Source organism: Fusarium sambucinum, chromosome IV (genome assembly GCF_050947815.1).
Source record: "Fusarium sambucinum isolate potato_lamoka chromosome IV, whole genome shotgun sequence".
In the NCBI taxonomy this organism is placed as follows: domain Eukaryota; kingdom Fungi; phylum Ascomycota; class Sordariomycetes; order Hypocreales; family Nectriaceae; genus Fusarium; species Fusarium sambucinum.
This window is the reverse complement of record NC_139291.1, coordinates 2691464-2711535: the sequence shown is the minus strand read 5'-3', so window position 1 is coordinate 2711535 and position 20072 is coordinate 2691464. Positions and strand designations below refer to the sequence as shown.

At 48.0% G+C, this 20072-nt stretch overlaps 5 protein-coding genes across 5 annotated transcripts; 1 reads left to right on the top strand and 4 right to left on the bottom strand.

Annotated features, from left to right (window-relative positions):
* Positions 1–163: 163 nt before the first annotated feature.
* On the bottom strand, positions 164–2290 carry FSST1_000921 (tRNA (guanine26-N2)-dimethyltransferase; the record flags this gene model as incomplete). The annotated part of the gene is made up of 1 exon (XM_083235836.1): positions 164–2290. The coding sequence occupies one exon, from the start codon at positions 2288–2290 to the stop codon at positions 164–166; it is 2127 nt and encodes a 708-aa protein (XP_083091103.1).
* A 2540-nt stretch (positions 2291–4830) lies between these two features.
* FSST1_000920 (bifunctional 4-alpha-glucanotransferase/amylo-alpha-1,6-glucosidase) lies at positions 4831–9658 on the top strand (the record flags this gene model as incomplete). Its single annotated transcript, XM_083235826.1, has 3 exons — positions 4831–5063; positions 5169–9519; positions 9581–9658. 3 exons carry the CDS (start codon positions 4831–4833, stop codon positions 9656–9658), a joined length of 4662 nt encoding a protein of 1553 aa, XP_083091102.1.
* Positions 9659–10671: 1013 nt separating this feature from the next.
* On the bottom strand, positions 10672–11539 carry FSST1_000919 (uncharacterized protein; the record flags this gene model as incomplete). Its single annotated transcript, XM_083235815.1, has 3 exons — positions 10672–10990; positions 11047–11464; positions 11536–11539. The coding sequence occupies 3 exons, from the start codon at positions 11537–11539 to the stop codon at positions 10672–10674; spliced, it is 741 nt and encodes a 246-aa protein (XP_083091101.1).
* A 2819-nt stretch (positions 11540–14358) lies between these two features.
* FSST1_000918 (uncharacterized protein) lies at positions 14359–14676 on the bottom strand (the record flags this gene model as incomplete). The annotated part of the gene is made up of 1 exon (XM_083235804.1): positions 14359–14676. The coding sequence occupies one exon, from the start codon at positions 14674–14676 to the stop codon at positions 14359–14361; it is 318 nt and encodes a 105-aa protein (XP_083091100.1).
* Positions 14677–16315: 1639 nt separating this feature from the next.
* On the bottom strand, positions 16316–18175 carry FSST1_000917 (major facilitator superfamily domain-containing protein; the record flags this gene model as incomplete). The annotated part of the gene is made up of 3 exons (XM_083235794.1): positions 16316–16868; positions 16925–17911; positions 17970–18175. 3 exons carry the CDS (start codon positions 18173–18175, stop codon positions 16316–16318), a joined length of 1746 nt encoding a protein of 581 aa, XP_083091099.1.
* Between the last annotated feature and the right edge of the window lie 1897 nt (positions 18176–20072).

Sequence of the window (20072 nt, the reverse complement as noted above, 5' to 3'; positions counted from 1 at the left end):
ATACTTCCGTGGGCCTTTGTGGGGCTTTTGCTGACGAACAGACAATGCCTACTCAGGCACACCAACGATCATGTGTCGTCATTTCAACTGCTCAAGGATCGCTTGTTTTAGCCGGTGAAGCAAAAGAGAAATTGAGAGCAAGTACATGATCAAATTTACATTACTATCGGCGGGCCGCCTTCGCCAAAGGACCCCAGTTTTCTCGTGGGTTCATCTGGTATCGTACGTACTTCTGCTCTCCACGTCTGCGGGCCAGGCGTGCTAGACTCTCATCAAAGACGAGGGTCTTGCGCAGCTCCATTTCACTAGGAACACTGTTATCATCTCCGTTCTGTGCGCTTGCGGAGCTGGCTTCGACAGCTTCAGGCGGGCTCTGTTCCACGCCCTCCATTGCGGAGTCGTCCTTGGCTGTCTCCTCTGTAGTCTCAGGCTTCTCCTGTCCGATGATTCCAGCATCGGTCAGAATCTTCCATGCTGCTGAGTTTTTCTTGATGCTAGATTCCTTGATAGGCGACTTTTGACGGATCCATTCCGTAATAATCCACCAGATTGTGGACCACGGAGCGTCCGTCTTGATACTTCCTGGTCGGCAGTGGCTTCTAGCGGTTCGGTAACCCAGATGTATTAACGCTCCTCGAACCATGTCCTCGCTGGGTGTCACGCAGCTCACTACATTGGCCAAACGGCTTGGGATGATGAAGAAAGGGTAGTTGTCAATAGCCGCAAGCTGGGCATCTTTAGGGTCCACGGGCTCCTTGACTTCAGGACCTGGTAGGTTCTCCTCCAGAGCTGTCCGCAACATACCCTCGAGTCTGGGCATTGTGCCGTAAATGGAACGGTCGGCCTTTGGAATCTGTTCAAGGAGTCTCCCGATGAACTCCTGAGAGTGAATGTGTCCACCATACATAGGGCCGTTGATGTGCATTTTCAGTCCGCAGTGCTCGCAATGTCGGTCGGCCGATGGACCTTGCGCCATAGTGTGCTTGTAAAAGGCTCCATTGCCCTTCTTATTCGGTGCAGGCTTACTCCTTAACATATGCTGTGTTTCCCAAGCACCGCAACCTGCATCGCAGCTATAGACCAGCATGGTCTTGGAGGCAAGGAATTTGACTGACTGGGGCGACTTGATCACCTTGATGAATAACTTTGTATAGAAGTCAATGGAGAGCGAGAGAAGAGGTTCAATCGTCAGTCCGTAGCGGGCTGCAGATGTGGCCACGGCGTTGAGAACAAGTCGTAAGCCAGCCTCATGGGAGTGCATGCCCTTGATAGGGATTCCACCATATAGCGCAAATGTCTTCTCGCAATAACTGTGTCCTGCCCACACCGCACTGTCGGTGCAAGTGATGCAGAGAAGGCCACCATCATCCTTCACCGATTGCACAGCAGCGTCAAAGAATGGCGCGGCGGTACCATAAGGATCAAGATCGATGACATCAAACTTGTTGGCCTTGCCTGGACTTCCTGCCTTATCCCTGTTCGATAGATCGTCCGCGATCCCACGGTACATGAGCGCAAGTGCGTCACCTTGAGTAACATTGATCTTATCCTCCAGTCCGTTGTGCTTTGCATTCAACCTAATCGAATCGGCAGCTGTATCCGACAAATCATTGGCCTTGACAGAGGTGACGAAGGGTAATTCGTGGGCATATCGAAGCGCTCGCAATCCCGACGCAGACAGGGCGTCCAAAATGCGGAAAGAGGGCTTGTACTCCTTCTTTGGTTGGGCGGGATCGGCAACATCGGGCTTTGCAGCTTCTTCAGTCGCTTGTGGCTCATCCTGAGGTGTGGGTTCCGCAGCATTCTCGGTGGGCTTTTGAACGTCGTTGCCGCGCTTTCGCTTCTTGCCTTGCTTCTTCATTCTTGATTCGTATTGCTCTTTTCTCTTTTCTAGGGACATCTCGCCGTACGTCTTGATGGCGAGGACAGACAAATCGCGATTGTACTGCTGAATAGGGTTGTAAAAGACCTGCTGAACCTCCCCACGGTCTTCGCCAATCTTGGCACCTTGCGGGACCAGAATAGTCGCCTTTCCCTCCGTGACAGTCCTGTACTCCTTCCCCTCGACAGTCACGGTATCCGTCTTGACGTTATCGGCCGCCATTTTTAATGCGGTAGTCGAAAATTGGCGAAGCGCAGTGGTTTTGTCGCAAAAAGTTGGATGATTGCGATTTGAATACAGAATCGAGAGACGAGTCGTGAGATTCGCAATCGCACCGACGGCAAGCTTCGACCTTGGTTTCCAAAGTCTGCGAAGCATATAATCGTGTTGCTTGAAAAGAGTTTGCATGACTACTGAGCTCGTGGTCAAACTTGACTAAAATTTAAGAAATTCTGCCGCCCGCGATGCGTTCATGGTCAAATTTGGCAGGCGGTGAGACGGCCTCCGTAGGTATGGCATGTAAACAGTATTCTAGGTATTAGATAAGAATGAATATCATCGAATTTTGGAAAAAGGGCTAGGAATCAAATTTGCTAGGTCAATTACTAATACCAGATTATTCCAGCGTAGGTACTCAGTTGTCTCAACTTCTACTCAAAATCCTCACCCAATTTTTGAGGCATGGATGTCAAAGCCAACACATCAACTGTGTGTTTTAGAATTAAATCAAATTATTACACATTTATACAGCTACATCTCTGTTATGTCTCAGATACAAACTTGTGCTCGAGTAATTTTGATGATCTTGTTATCGATTTATCCAATGCTGTCACATATTAAACACGTCCACAACTGTCAAATTAAACACTTACACGCATGCACAGATTATGTCGAGAGTTTATTCAACCATACCTGTGAGTATAGTATCTTGCAAACATAACTTATACGTACAATTATATTGATCATAAATATCATCATTGCACGATTTTCTGTGTCATTTTGGCTATCACAACAAATTGCTTCAGGATAGATTATCTCGCCTTGGAAATCCCCCTCTTGGTGGAGAAAGATCGACAAGCGACCTTGGTCTAGACTCGAGGTCTCCAACTCTCCAAGTCCCCATGGAAATGGATCCATATTACGGATCAGGTGGAGGGGTTTGATGCTTGTGTCGTAAATCAATATCCATAGATTGCTGCACGGCTCAGATCATGTATGTATGCACTGGAGATTTGAATATGTATATATCGTATATAAAATTTCTTACTGCATGACTCAAGACTTGGCTGGGGAATGAGCGGTCAATCACTCGTACAGTTGGAATCACAAGTTATCGATCGGTAGGTAGATTAACAAAAAAAAATCTTGGCCCTTTCTGTCCCAAAAGCTTGAGCCTACCGATCAAGGCACAAGAGCCCCGAGCGTTGCCCTAAGAGGCCCAAGCATTAAAGTAAATTAGCGCCCCGTCATCTCGACACTCGGAGCGGGGCATTGATTTGGGGCATCCATGGGGGAAATTTTGGATTGCACTTCAATGACGTAAGTCAAGGATCAGTAGTTTAAGGCCAAGTTGAGGAAAGGAAGAGTGAATAAGAGTCTGGATGATATACATGCCCAACAAAACCCATCACTCATTGTAAAGATTAGTAGGTATTGGCACCAACAACAACCACTCAATCTTGCTCCTGTCAATCAATTCCTCATCAAGACTAGAGAGCCGCCCTCGGAAGATTCCCCTCACCTCCCTCTTCCATGCCTTACGAAGCTTCCCCTGGCCTGTCTTGGAGGCGCCGGGATGGATCATGGTTTTGGCTCGGAGACGTTTAAAGCTAGGCCAACTCCGTCCAAGGCACAGCATCTGCACTCGTATCCTATTGTCTGAATATCGAGACCTTGTTGAACTAGGCTGGGAACATCTTGGTTGGCACCTTACTGAAAAAGCCAATTGCTTGCTTGGTCCTCTGTTGGCCATGCGTGATTTGTTCAGTTGTTGTTTTTGTTGGCTGACCCCCTCGCCCATCCAAAGCTAAGGACTTTCTGTACGTTGAGTTTCATGCAACCCTTTCGACTACCAGGAACCACAGCTTGGAACAGCAAAAGCCGATACTCCCGGACAGCCAACCTAGTTCCCCGTCTTGACCGCCCAAAACAACATCCAAGGTCGTAAATATCTGATTTCCAAAGCATCTGACAGGCCGGATGGGATGGAATAGTATAGAGTAGAAACTAACACAATTGCTTCCTGGTGATGTAGCTTAACCGTATGTACTAAGGAGGCACTTTCACTTTAACGCACTTGTTGAGCTGTCCAAATTCGGTTACTTGAAAATGGAAATAGCTTATGATGATTTATTGGCTTGCTTTTTATTCTTCTTCTTTCGTCTTTTTTTCTCAGGTGTAGACGGAACTCTTCCTTTCTTCGTTCCTGCGCTTGTCTCTTCCTCGTGTCCTTCACCTCGTCAACCCAACACTCCAATCTCACCCTCTTTCCAAAAACAACTCTTCGGCCTGCTTTAGTCTATATAGTCCTAGACACATTTTTTTTTTACTTTCTCTCCCTTGTTGAATCTTTTTCTAACCTACCTTACCACCAATTCGAGTCCTGTCCAGTCACATCTCCCTTATCTCTGGGATATTTTGTCCCTCCCGTCGTTCGCTCTGGTCGTCGATCCCGCTCGATAACCCAGATCCCAGATCCCTGAACCGAGCCGAACGAGCCCACTAAAAAACTACTCGAGCAGCACCTACGGAGCTGCTTGACCTCCGCCCCCACCAGCTTAACTTACCTACTGTGGACGCGAGCCGTTAGCCATCGATCGGTAGCTCCACTGCGACAGGCACGTTGCGTAGTGTGAAGCGCTTCCTTGGCTACTGTCTGATTGAGCGAGCTGAGCTTGTGTGTTGTCGTTTCGCGGGGCACGTAGCTCTTGCTCTTCTCTTCTTTCATCATGAGCCCACCACACACCATGACATCCAACGAGGTTTATTTGCTGCCGCTCAACGATGATGGCTCACCTCAGGTGCAGGGCGAATACATCTATCTCGCTCCCAGGTCTCAAGAGCCTGTGACGGTTCGCTTTGCCATCGAGGGCACATCGTCCATCTGCCGTCATGGCAGCCTTTGGGTCAACATCCCCGACGAAGGCGTTGAATTCCGTCGCGATCATTTTCGCGAGTTCAAGTAAGTTTTAATCTTCTCCCAAGTCAATTGATCATCCTTGAAGCCACCGAGGCCGTTACAGCGTTATAAGGAAGTTCAACCAGGACTAACACGGACGCATCACAGACTTACACCTGATTTCAACCGCACACTCGAAATCTCCATTCCCATTCACCAACCCGGTGCCTATGCCTTCTACACCACCTATGCCGAGCTTCCTGATCTCAAGAAAAAGCTAGAAAACAGCTCTGAACAAAAGGACAACCTCAAAAAGACCCCTCTTTACTACATTGATGTTGCGCCCAGACTTAAGCTCGACGGCCGGCCCTTGCCGCTGCCTGCCCTGTCAATTTTCTCTGTCATTAGCAAATTCATGGGCAAATACCCCAATGATTGGGAGCGTCATCTTCATGGCATCAGTGACCGTGGTTACAACATGATCCATTTTACTCCTCTCCAAGTGCGCGGTAAATCCAACTCTCCGTATAGTTTATATGACCAGCTTGGCTGGGACCCAGCCTGTTTCCCCGCTGGCGAGGAGGATGTGCAGAAGATGGTAAACAGTCTTGAACGCAACCATTCCCTGCTAAGCTTGACGGATATTGTTCTAAATCACACAGCCAACAATACTAAATGGCTCGAGGAACATCCTGAGGCTGGTTACAATTTGATCACTGCCCCGTGGCTCGAGTCTGCTTACCAACTCGACACAAGTCTCTTGGAGTTGAGTGACAACTTGGCGAAGCTTGGACTTCCCACCGAAGTAAAGTCTACCGACGATCTGCTGCTCATTATGAACGCTATCAAGACCGAAGTCCTCGCCAAGATTAGGCTATGGGAATACTATGCACTCGACGTTGACCGAGACGCCGACGAGGCAGTCAAGGCATTCTCCCAGGGACGTAAATACAGCTCTGAGGATGACGCGGACTTTGAGAAGAAGTTGGACAATGCCAGATCCGCTTCAGTCAAGGAGCAGGTTGATTTCTTCAGGGAAGTCGGTTTGGCTGGTACTGACCGAATGGGCGAGCGCTTCCGCAGGCGCGTGAAGCCTGACGTCGCCGCAAGCTTCTTGGCCGGTTCTTCCGACGAGAATGCTGCTAGGGCCAAGATCGTCGAGATTTTGAATATCCTCAATGTTGACTTCTACAAGGAGTATGACGCGGAAGTGGATGATCTACTCCAGCAGATCTTTAACAGGATCAAGTATGTTCGACTCGATGAACACGGTCCCAAACTTGGTGAGATTAACGAGGAGAACCCCCTGATTGAGCCTTATTTTACTCGATTACCTAAAAACGACACAACATCCAAGCTCAAGCCCGAGGAGATGGCCTTGGTCAACAACGGATGGGTTTGGGGAGGCAATGCTCTGGTTGATAATGCTGGTCCTGAATCAAGGGTCTACCTTCGACGAGAAGTCATCGTCTGGGGCGACTGTGTCAAGTTGCGATATGGCTCAGGGCCTGAAGACAACCCTTGGCTGTGGGAGCACATGACCAAATATGCTCGCACACTCGCCAAGTACTTTGCCGGTCTTCGTATTGACAACTGCCACTCTACACCGATCCATGTTGCTGAGCACATCCTCGACGAGGCGCGTCGCGTGCGACCTGACCTGTATGTAGTCGCTGAGCTGTTCACGGGGTCTGAAGAGATGGACTACGTATTTGTGAAGCGTCTTGGTCTTAGCTCACTCATTCGTGAAGCCATGCAGGCATGGAGCACCGCTGAACTCAGCCGGCTTGTGCACAGGCACGGTGGTCGACCTATTGGAAGCTTTGAGGTTGACGAAGTCTCAAAGTCGGATGTCCGCACTCCATCAAGCAGCCCGACGAGACTCAAGAATGGTGACACAAATGGAAATGCGCCCCGATCCAGGGAGATTGTTCGAGCGATCAAGCCCAGTCCTGTACAAGCTCTTTTCATGGACTGCACCCATGACAACGAGACACCAGCCCAAAAGCGTGATGCTCGCGACACTTTACCCAACGCTGCCCTTGTCTGCATGTGCTCTAGTGCTACTGGAAGTGTCATGGGTTACGACGAAATCTACCCCAAGCTCGTGGATCTGGTCAATGAGACTCGGCTCTATACATCTGCCTCTTCCGGATCAAAGCCGATCAAAATAGGAGGCGGCGAGGACGGCATTGGTGGTGTCAAGAAGCTTCTCAACCAGATCCACACCTTGATGGGCAAGGATGGATACGATGAAACTCATATCCATCACGAGGATCAGTACATTACTGTTCACCGAGTACACCCTGAATCTCGCAAGGGCTACTTCCTCATCGCACATACGGCCTTCCCAGGTTATGGTAATGGAAATGGTGACTTTAGCCCTGTTCATCTTACTGGTACCAAAGCTCGACACCTGGGCAGCTGGATGCTCGAAGTTGATGCCAGCCAGGATGCGACGAAACAAGCGCTCAACGACAAGAAATACCTGCGCGGCTTGCCTAGTCGTGTCAAGGATGTACCTGGTATTCGAATGGAAGTCAACGGTGATGATACCACAATCACCGTGCGTGACAAGTTCCCTCCAGGAAGCATTGCCCTCTTTGAGACCTGGATCCCTGCTGCTGAGCATTCCTCCGGTTTGGACAACTATGTCACCTCAGGGGCCAAGGCGGCGTGGAGTGAACTCAGTTTGACTGATCTCAACTTCCTCATGTACAGATGTGAAGCTGAGGAACGTGCCGAGAGCGATGGCCAAGATGGTGTTTACGATATTCCTGGGCATGGAAAGCTTGTTTATGCCGGCCTCCAGGGATGGTGGAGCATTCTCAACAGCATCATCAAGGAAAACAACCTGGCTCACCCGTTATGTCAAAATCTTCGCGATGGTGAATGGGCTCTAGATTTCATTCTAGCAAGACTACAGAGAATCAGTTCTACTCCCGGAAACGAGGCTATTGCCGAGCCCTTGAGATGGCTGCAGGAGCGATTCGATGCCATCCGGAAGATTCCCAGTTTCCTGCTTCCTCGATACTTTGGCCTTGTCTTGCGCACTGCGTACATGGCAAGTTGGGAGAAGTCTCTGGAGCTCATGAACTCCAGTGTACGAGACGGTCAGTGGTTCCTGCAAAGTTTAGCCATGGTTAGTGTACAGCAGGTTGGCTATGTCAAGTCAGCATCTCTGTGGCCCAACAAGTTGGTCCCTTCTCTGGCTGCTGGCCTTCCCCATTTTGCTGTGGAATGGGCCAGATGTTGGGGCCGAGATGTGTTTATTGCCCTCCGTGGACTTCTTCTTGGCACTGGCCGTTTTGATGACGCTAAGGAACATATCCTCGCGTTTGCCAGCGTGTTGAAGCACGGCATGATCCCCAACCTTCTTAGTAGTGGTGACGCGCCCAGGTACAACTCCCGAGATTCAATTTGGTTCTTCCTCCAGTGTATCCAAGACTACACACGGTTCGCTCCCGAGGGTCTTGACATCCTTAAAGCCAAGGTCAAGCGCCGTTTCCTACCTTATGACGATAATTGGTTCCCTACCGATGATGAGAGGGCATACTCCAAGGAGAGTACCATTGAGGAGGTAATTCAAGAAGCACTTCAAAGACATGCTACCGGAATGAAGTACCGAGAAGCCAATGCTGGCCCCCAGATTGACTCTCAAATGAAGGACGAAGGCTTCAACCAGGAGATTTATGTTGACTGGAGCAACGGTATCATCTTTGGCGGCAACCAGTTCAACTGCGGTACCTGGATGGACAAGATGGGCGAAAGTGAGCGAGCAGGCTCCAAGGGTATTCCTGGTACCCCTCGTGATGGCGCTGCCATTGAGATCACTGGTATGTTGTACAGCACTCTCGATTGGGTCGCTGGGCTCCACGGAGAAGGCAAATATGCGCATGGGAGTGTAGAAAAATCCGATGGTGGCTCTATCTCGCTCGCAGACTGGGCCAGTCTGCTCAAGACCAACTTCGAGCGATGCTACTATGTTCCTGTCTCGCCTGAAGATGATTCCAAGTACGATGTCAACACTCCTATCGTCAACCGCCGTGGAATCTACAAAGATCTGTACAAGTCTGGAAAGGAGTACGAGGACTACCAGCTGCGTCCTAACTTTGCCATCGCCATGACCACTGCACCGGCCCTCTTTGACCCTGATCACGCGATGCATGCTCTGTGTGTTGCTGATGAGGCTCTCCGAGGACCTCAGGGAATGGCGACTTTGGACCCTGCGGATCTTAACTACCGCCCTTACTACGTCAACAGTGAAGATAGTGATAATTTCGCAACAAGCAAGGGCCGCAACTACCACCAGGGACCTGAGTGGATCTGGCCCACTGGATTCTTCCTCCGAGCCCTCCTCAAGTTCGACCTCAAGAGGCGAACAACAGCCGAAGATCGCACCGAGGCATTCCAGCAGGTTACCAGAAGGCTTGGCGGGTGCAAGAAGATGATCCGGGAGAGCCCTTGGGCTGGTCTTCAAGAGTTGACACAGAAGAACGGCGAATACTGCGCCGACTCTGTAAGTTTTTCTCTCTCTTTCGTTTCGAATAGATTGTTCATGAATGCTAATAACTATACAGAGCCCTACGCAAGCCTGGTCGGCTGGCTGTCTGATTGACTTGTACATGGACGCTATGGAAGAACAGAACAGGGCATAGAATTGTTTGAAGAGAAGGATGGGATGATGAGCGTGAGACTTGGGGACCTGGGTGTTGCCTTGAGTCACACATACAATACCATGCATACACTACTATAAGCATTCTCCTGATTAGGTTAATAACAAGCATCTTTAAGCGTTGAATACATGAAACTTCGTTGAGCCTCATCGCCTATCACTCGTTGAAACGTGGGACGTTGCTTACGACGTCATTCGAATCCTACACTACCTAGATACGATGTGACATCAACATCCTTGTAGCATTTTTAAATATCTAATCAAAGATCGTCTAAGTCGCTATACCGAATAAGAAAACGAGACGATTGCGAGTTGGGCATTTCGCATATGGGTGGATTTGTTATATAAGCTGTATCAAGGATAGACTCCATACCTCCTCTTGAGTGCCCGGGAGAAGTAAGTAGTAGATATGTCAAACAGATTACCAGATAACCAGATAATATTTCCGCTCTGGCCTAAGTAAAAACAAAACAATACTTCAATTCCCCTTCATTGTTGTAATTGTCGATGTTATATCCCACAGATGCAAGTCAAACAAGCTCCGTGGCAACAATCACCGAAAAAAATATGAAACAGAAACAACAAATCGTGAGGATGCGCCACCCGTATTCTCTCCTCCAAACGCCTGGTTGTACCGTAAAACAAAAACGCCACTGGGGAAAACAGCGATTAGACGAGATAACGCAAATCAAAGCATTGGCAGATCATAGAAAACGTTGCAGACGGTATTCTCAACCGTGATCGAATTCCGATCGCCTGCACCAAATGCATTTGCGGATTCGCCTCTGCTGGGTATAATCCGCCCAGGTAAAACTATCAAAATCAAAGGCAGTCGATGATATCAAATAGAGCAAGGCCGTATAGATGGTGAATGCGCGGTCTATGTCGTAAGGCGGACAGTACTAGGTCGAATTTTCTTTTTGACTGGAACTCGGGATATGGCAATGAGAATCGTTACGAGGTCGGAAAAGGGCGTTAAATGGTGGATGACCATCATCATGTTCGGTCGCGGACGATCCATCGCTTCTTCTCCTTTGGCTCCTCTTCGACAGCACCAGAGGTGGCACCGGGAAGCATGAGGCCATGCGAATTTCGGTTCGATTCGTCGTCGTAAGGTATGCCGCCCTCAGAGGCCTCCATACCGGGACCCCAAGATGGTCGCGAGGCGGAACCGGAATGCTTTTGAATCAGATGAGATTGGCGATCCTTCTTCTTAAGGTAGCGACGACGCCAAATACAGGCACCGACCCAGATAGCGGTGATGCCGACAACGAGAACAACGATCATGATGACCCACTGCCAATGGTTTGAGATCCTATTTTCGTGTTAGAACTGGTCATGAGACCTTGGTAAAATGAGGTATGAACGTACCAGTCACCACCACCACCCTCGTTGTTGGAAAGCCTTGAACCAGCAGTTGATGAAGAATCGCCAGCCGTCGTAGCTGTTGAGCCCTGTCCAGTTTGTTGTGTTGATCCCCCATTCGTCTTGGTCGCGGTACCGCACATGCTGCGAAACCAGCCAGCGATTGAGGAAAGACCTTCTGCACCACACGCGTCATCACATACACCCTGGGTTGCAGTCTTGAAAGCGGCGACTCGCTGGTCGAGACAGAAACATGATGTGTAGGCCTTGGGGCCGGCATCGGCGGCTACTTGAGGCGGAACACAGGCGCCGTTGGCATCGTAGAGGGGACCACAGGCGGCGGCGCAAATTGGAAGAACTTGTTGGTTGTTGAAAGGGACGATGGTAGTTACGGCGGCTCCAGCGCCAGCTCCTCCTTGGTCGGCTGCGAAAGTCGTATGTTAGTATGAGGGGATTCGATGTGCGAGTCGACATAGGATAGGAATGATGACGCACCCATTGTAACGGTGAATTAAAGGTTAGTTAAAGACCAAATCGAGAGGTTGAAGTCGTTGGAGCGACAAAGATCGAGCGACGAGGCCGTGAGGGTGAAGGTGAAGGACGTTGACCAGTACAAAAACGAGAGACGACGGGACGGTTAAGGTTGTGTCGGTTCCACCGGAGCGGACGGTCCAGTCCTTTGTATGCCTGTGTTACAGTACAGTGAGGATTAGAGTTGGGTAGGGACTTGGTTGGAGGGAGGCGAGTCTTTTGGGCTTGGTCTGTCTTGTTTTTTGTCTTGTCTTGTCTCGCTGTTGTCAGGTTCCAAAAAAGCCAAGGCTGGCTTGCGTGCGCTATTGAAGAGTCGTGTCGTCACCCAAGCCACTACTGGAGGTGGGAATAATTAACAAGAGTACGAATACCCAACCTCTTATTTCTTTCGGATAATTTAGTACAAGAGTTGGAGGTGAAGAGCAAAGAGAAATGGGGTCAGGCGATCACGGTAGGTACCAAGTTGAGTGAGGTTCAAAGGGAAGAATTAAATCCTTTGTTGTTAATGGGATAGTAGATACAAATGGCTGGGCTGGACTGGGATGGGGGATGGGCGGGAAAGAGAGAAGTGGGTGAGAAGGCGCAGCTGAGGTACATATGTAGGTAGTACTTCAGTGCACAACAGCCTGCAGCCGGGGAAAAATTTGGGGCGAATCACTCACTGTAAGCGGTAGAATCAGAGAACCCGAGGACCTCAACAGTGGGGTCCAGGGTCGTTCGGACGGTGGAGGTGTCTCGTCTTTTGGAGACTATTTTGTTTTTTATAATTATTATGGCTATCGTTTTTTATTTACTGGCAAAAATTCAGTGCTTAAGCGAGAGAGGGAGACACAGAGAGAATGAGTGGAATTGAAAAAGAAATGACACAGCAACGATAGGGAATGCAAGAGAAATGAAGACATCCATGATGTACTTGCTTCCTTTGCTGCAAAAGGAAGCCAAAAAGATGCAATGCAAAAAAAGCTGGGAAACCTTGGAAATACAACATACGCGTCCGTCCGTAAAAACTCTGGGCGGTTGTTTATCAGCCAGTGATAATGCATGCCCAGGCCGGGCCATGAGTGCCGTGCTTTACGAGTGAAGCAATCGAATGAGACTAAGAAAAGAGCGCCAAGAGACTTGGGACCCAAGTAACTACGGGAAGGCCGGAGGTCATCTCGATATGGTGTCGGTACTTGGGGTCCATGTACCGTTATTATCTAGATCCAGGTCATGGTATTTGCATGGATGGTCATGGATGGTATCACGCGGTCAAAAATTCAAATCCAATGGCCTAGCCTTGGCGCAGTAGACTGGACAAGACTTTATTTCTGTACTTTCGACAACCCAAAACATCATCTTGCATGATAACATCAGTCCCCCCCTTTTTATGTCTTTTGTGATGATGTTGTTGACAACAGCTGTCTTGCATATTTGTTTTGTTTCCGTCCTGTCCCATCCTGTCCTATCCCTTACACGGTAAAACGTCTGAGAGCGTCTCAGTTTCAGCATGTTCCGTCTTGTCACTGTATTACATAAAATACAGTGTAAATTGGGTACTTTCATCCAGGTGTCACTCACAAGTAACGTATAGTCCAGTCTGTATAGTTCGACATAATCTCATCGCTCTTTTGGTACCATTATATGAAATCATGCAGTGTTAATTGTTTATCTCAAGCGATAGAAGGTATTGCAGAGCCCATTCCATACATGCCCGGACTTCTACTGAGCAAAAGCCCGGGCCCGGGCCCAGACCAGTAAGCGGAGCTGCGTGCCTGAAATAGTCCCTCCCCCACTTGTAGTATTGTCCCCAATTGGTTCATTTTGGGTTTCGCCGTCATTGCAATTTCCGAGAGTGCCTCTTTTTTTTGCTCCCCTCGCAATCAAATACCCAACACAGAAGGCTACGGTAGTTCGTCAAGTTCATTATTATCAGAAAACGGCAGGTCAATTGCCTTGATTATTCAAGACCCTTGCCAAGAATTAATTTATTCTCATCTCATCTGTACGGTACTTACCTACCTGCGCATGGCATGTTGCTGATGTGGTACAGTCAGACTCTACGAATATGTACAACCTAAAGTTTAAAAAAAAAAAAAAAAAATACAAGAAAATTGTATTTGATGCTTGGCGGTTAATTGTGTCTTATTGACGGGCATGACGATGAATGACAAGCACACATTACTTTGTACAGACAGCACATTATTACTCTAATAATACTCACAGCTGAGCTTGGACAATCCAGATGGAAATGTCCCTTTTATTGTCACCACTGTTATAACCGTGACAGCTCAGGCTAATCTTAGTGGGGTCTTGATCCCCTACACCAAGAATTGCCAAGATTTCTCCGGACAGCAACATTTTAGGACCTCATCTCGTCTCATACCAAAGCCTGACGATGAAAACGATGTACCCTTCCAAAGCCATCCTGACCGCCAGACTTGGCCATTCCTTATACCGAAGTACTAATTCAAAAATAACGGGCACTTAAAATTAGGCTTTTGCGGAAACGGGATGAATTTGATAAAACATGTCTCAGACTAATAAACCATCTCCTATCTTGACCTGACCTTGGCCCAAGTCGATGATCAACAACCCATAATCCGATATCATCAGCGTTACAAAACTTCTCCCGAACAACTTGATCTTTTCTTCGGCTCTCGACGTGCCAAAGAACATCCTGCCATGATACACTAAGCGTCACTACATACAAATCCAGACAATATTGAACTCAGCCTGGCTTCATCAAGATTTAACGCCTGGTCTTTGGGTTCTATATCTTGAGGCTTGCTCAACGCTTCTCGGACTCTACTTGCTTTCCTTTCCTTCATCGTCGGAGATGTGAATGTACCTTTCGTCCGTTGGGTCAATCGGCGTGTCAGATTCTTTGAGGGCCCGGCCTTGGGTGAGTGGGTTCCAGGGACCTTCATCGGGATTGATAGGTAGGGTTCCGATCTGGCCTACTGCTGTTTGAGTGGTGTTCGTCCCATTTGTTGTTGGCTGCACATTGCCTTGTGGCTGTGGATTCTGCGTGGTTGAGCCAGATGTGCCAACTTGAGATGGCTGCTTTGAGGCATCCGAACTCTTGGAAGATACATTTTCGATCGTCTTGTTCTCTTCAGACATGGTTCAGTAGTTCTGTGGTTGTTTCTGAGGTTGTGATAGTGAAGTATGGAGTAGTCTCGTCTGAGGTATGAATGGGATAGAAGAGAGGCTTTATCAAAGTGGGCTACTAATCGTTGCGTAAAATTGTGATGATAGCTTCATGGGAAGGGGACCCTACGATTTATACCCGTAGAGGATGCGAGAGCTGTTTGGCTCTTCAGTGTTTGCTCCTCTGTTTCTACAGCTGATGCTGTCTCTTCTCATGAAACTTCGGATCGATCAGCGGTGACATTCCCATGACTCTAGTCGTCAAACAGACAACACCATACACACATCTTCACCTTGTTTCCAAACCGCAAATAGAAGTCATTGGTTACACTGGGAAGATCTGGGATCAAGGTTGAAGAGATATCGTCTGTGATTCATCTAGCAATCATCTCGCTTTGGGGCCATCTGATGTCTACGCAGACAGACTACTGCTGCACATATATCTATTTACACCCGGCATGTCTGCTTCAGAGTCAGACATCATCTTGTACCGTTTGTTGTTTTCATGCGCAGTTTGGGGGTGGCCATAGATCAGAAAGTGTGTGTCCGGTATGAATAGCAGAGTCGTGCTCTCAATTATACATCCACGAAACAACAAACTCTAGCCAAAGCTGGTCCGTAATCGACAATGCTTCTCTCATCTGATTAATTTGGGCAAACGCTTATTGCTGTTGTTCGCTTTGACGATATGTGAATGGCCCATTCTTTGGCATCGATTACCTCTTTGCTACAACATAACTTGATGGGACTGAAGGATAACCGCGACGAGAACTGGCTAACTTGGGCGCCAACTTTACTGCGACTCGGAATCCCGTGGAGTTGTTCGTCTGTGGGTTCCCGTCGATCTACTGTCAGTTGCCGACACAATTTGGATTTATAATCCACCATTCGCCAGTCATATCGTTGAAGCCAAAATTACATCGTCATCATTGTCGTAGTGTCCTGCGGGATGCACAAAGTCAAATAATCATGGATCTTGTGGCCGCGGTTGCTTGCATCTCGAATCAGCTGGGGAAAACGAAACAGCTCTATTGTAACCTATTGTTTGCGTTAAAGCAAAATGCCTTCAAAGACGAGCAGCCGATATGCTTCGGCTCCGCTACTGTTCTAGAGGTTACACCGACAGTTCATGTGCCTTTTAGCGGACGATAATTGGCATAGCAAACTCACGGGACAAAGGTGAGATGCGGGTATCCTTCAATTTATGCAGGTTGCCATGGATCAGTGCTGGCAGCCGCCTTCTGATGCATAAGTAATGCGAATCAATACATTTCCCGACTTCACACTCGTGATATAGTTGACTTTATCACTAATACACTACATGAGCTTATGTCTGGACTGAAACTCTTATAGTAGTGGCACCGGAAAGTAACAATTGTCATCTAGATCTGAAAGCAATGCGGGTCTTTAATACAAGCGAGTTTGTAGAAGAGGCGACTGAGATGATTGGGAAACATGGCATGAAGTAATGGTTAATAGATTGAAGCCTTAAGTTTACGTGGTTAACGAATGATAATATTGCAAACAAAATACTTTTAGATAATGGTCGCAAATATCCCTATTTTAGTGTAAACATGTCTTTATTACTCTGCTTTTGTGATTGCGACATCGTCTAGAAGACATTTCCTTTGGTCTGCTGCTTGTCAATGGGCTTGTTACGCCAGACAAGAACGCAAACACAGATCAGAGGCAGGAAAGCGCAGCCGGCGATGACCATCTCGCGTTGGACAACACCATAGGCATAAATAACAGCATCTCGGATAGGAGTGCCGATGGGGTCGGCCATCTGGAGTTTCATATCGCCATAGAGTGCAGCGGTCTGATTCTTGGCGTCCTCGGGAAGAGCATCGTACATCTCCCTGGGCAAATCGTTGGTCCACAGAGCACCCGAAATGCCAAATCCGATAGCTTGGCCAATGGAGCCAAACATAGAATAGAGAGCCAGGACGACAGCAATCTCCTGATGAGTGACTTGGGTCATGATGGCAAGAGGTCCGGTCATGGCCCAAATACCACCGCAAACACCATGGAAAACCTGGCACATGACAAGGTACCCAATATCATTGCCAGGCTGTCGGAAATGAATGAGGAGAGCAGTGCCGAGCACACACCATGGAATGCCAAAGACAGCAGGCCAGTAGTACCGCCCGTACCAGCGAAGGAAACTGGATGTCGTGTTAGCCCAATAATTCAAGTTATTTACTGCAATGATGAAGCTTACAGTCCGATAAAGGGGGCCAGAATGGTCGAAGTGACAGAAAAGGCGTTAAGTGTGTATCCGGCAGTAGCAATACTGAGGCCGTGGACGACTTGAAGGTAGGAGTTGTAATAGGTGTCCCAAGCGAAGATAGACATGTTCAGGAAAGCACTGAGAAGGCAAGCACCGAGAATGGTTCGATCCTTGAGGAACTTGAAGGGAACATAGGGGACCTTGGCATACCACTTCTCCCAGGCAGCGAAACCAACAAGGCAGACAACACCGACAACAAGCATGGCAATTATATAATCGGTCTTCCAGCCATTAGGCGCTCGTGTGGCGATGTTGAGCGGTGTCAAGATCAAAGAGAAGCCAGCAATAGTCAGGACCATGCCGACAACGTCAAACTCCACGAAATAGTGCTTGGTGGACTCCCAGACACTGCGCTGGCTCTTCTCAGATAGGTAGCCAAGCTTCTTTGCCTTGATTTCATGGTACATGAAGATAGCAGAGACGGGAATAGAGAAGAAAACTAGAATGATGCAAAACGATCCAAAGGCCCATCGATAGGTCGAATGCTTGTAAAAGAGGTCAGCAATGGTAGGGCCTCCAAAGGTTGAAGCAAGCCGGGGGCTCATATAAAGACCAAACATGATCATGCGATTGCGAAGAGTGGTCATGTCCGAAAGAACAACATCGATGATGTAACTCAGACCGACGTGCCCAACCCAGTAAAAGGTGTGTCCGGCGGCATAAGTCTCGACATTCTGGCAGCAAGCCTTCATGATCATTCCAATGATGATGATAAGAATCATCAGTAGGAAGCCCTCGTTACGTCCACGGATATCGATGATCTTGGCGATTGCGAGCTTGGAGACTCCGGCAATAATACTTCCAAAAACGCTGGTAATGGCTAGTAGACCATGCTGATTGAAAGAAGATGTGACATATGGCACCAGACTAGAATGAACAGCCTGAAGAAGGGTATCAACAAAGTTGACCAAGTACAGACTATACCAATGTTAGCTTACTATTTTCGTCCCAGGTTAGACTGCCGAGGATGACCTACAAAATGAAGACAGCCCACATCATACCAGGAGTCCAGACCTTGGTTATGGCCTCAACACGCTTGACACCATCTTGCTTAGTCTCAGAGCCATCGTCGGAGTCACTCCCCTTGTCCTTGCTAGGGAAGTCATTGATAACATGGTCTTCAGACTGGATCTGCTTTTCGAAGCCACTCTGCGCTTGCGCGGGACTAGTAGGAGTGGCCATCTTTTATTTTCCTCAATGTTCAAGACCTCAAATGCCGAGTATCCAAGACAGAGATGAGAAGAATAGTCGAGTGCACCAGTGGATATTGCACTTGGCTGGGGCACTCAAGACTCAAAAAGATGATGCGATGTTCAACCCAACAATATACATACTGAGCAGTACAGATTTATAGTCAGAGTCTCGTTCTTCAGAAAAACCGCAGGAACATGTCTCTTCTCTTGTCTTCTATAGGTGGCAAGACAATGGGCCCAGTTGATGATCCTACTGGGTCCGCAGGGATCATACAGCCTACTAATATGTCTGGTCTGTGCCGGATGAGAAGCCAGTCACCCGGTCGGAAGTCGGACTAATGCCAAGCGAGCCGGTACAGCAATAGTTCGCAACGAAGCACTATGAAGGGCTATCGAATCATGGTTCCTATGTCACTGGGCGGACTGAAGGAGCAAAGTGGAGTGTTTACCGCATCGCAGCGTGGGTAGGATGGATGAGAATCCTTTCCAAGTATCAGCCTGGACCCCATCGTCAAGGAATTGATTCGCCTTGTCGTTAAAAAAATAACAAGGGAAGACGATCATTACCTTAATCGGATCAACACCGAACTCTGCCTGCAGCAAAGGGTCTTTTGCGACGCAGGGATAGATACTCGCTGTAGTTTCTTTTATCTGATCCGATAGTCCGATTAAGGAGAATCTAGTAACAGGCCCGCGCATCATCTGGCCCAAGGTAATGAAAGACAAACCGATCAAAATGCGTATATAAGAATTGTCGTCTGTTAGCCTCCAAGTATACGTTGTTGAGTCTGATAATTATCTGTTAAACATAACCCAACGATGCGAGAGCCTCCAATCGTCCGAACGCATAATAATTCTTGTGGGTGAAACCAGCGGGTGTACAGACTTCTATTCAACATCCGGTTTGTGACGAAGCTTGCCCGTTGATCTTCCGATAGCCTCTTTGACTGGCGTCGAGCTGACGAGATTTTCACATCATCTTTGAGCCGCAATGGGTTTGACATGAGGCGCCTCAGCCCAGCCCTGGCTGATGCAAGGGGCAAGTTTGCTAGCGTCTTTTTCGGACTACACACCGACGATTATCGTAGATCAGATAAGATTCTTTGTAACGAAAAAAATATAATTTGGATGGCGTTTTATCTCTTTCTATCTGCAACAGCTGATACGATCATCTGGTGCTGTGTATTCTGCATATCCGACTGGTGTTCACGGTCCATATCTAAGCAATTTATTCAGTAACGCCTCTCACTCCATCGTATTTAATAGGCAAATGCACGTTGTTCCCGACGGGAGTGAAGCCGTTATCCAGCTGTGGAGATTATGGGCTAATTTAGCATGTCAACAACTTCAGTCCCACATGGCATGGTCTGACGACAAAAGCTTACCCATGTTACGATGCTGAGGCTGAGGGAATAATGAAATGGGTGGAATTGACGAGAAGTTAAGACAGAGCAGGGTCCATGAAAACATGTGACGAGGCACCCTTTACTTCTTCGATATTATTTACCAGAGGTTCTTGATCCCAAATGCAACGCTAACTAATATTCTTCGACTGGGTATGAAGGAGTCATAATGGCCCAGGTAAGAACAACAAGGATATAGTCGAAAAGACTGCCTATTTGGATGATAGCAATGCATGGTCTGAGACTGCTCGACATTGAGTTGCATATCGATGCCATCGTTTTAAATTAACGTACCTAGTAAGTGACCTAGCATTAAATAGATTGGCATTATCAAAATATATCTTTCGTCCAAGAAGTTTCTCCTGCTTTGAGCGGGATATACAGATACAGGTTCTTTTGAAAACAGAAACTTTAGATCTCTTATGCCACGCAAACAATGCAGTTTCGAACTTTTCTAGATTATCCTAGTTAGTGATCAATTAA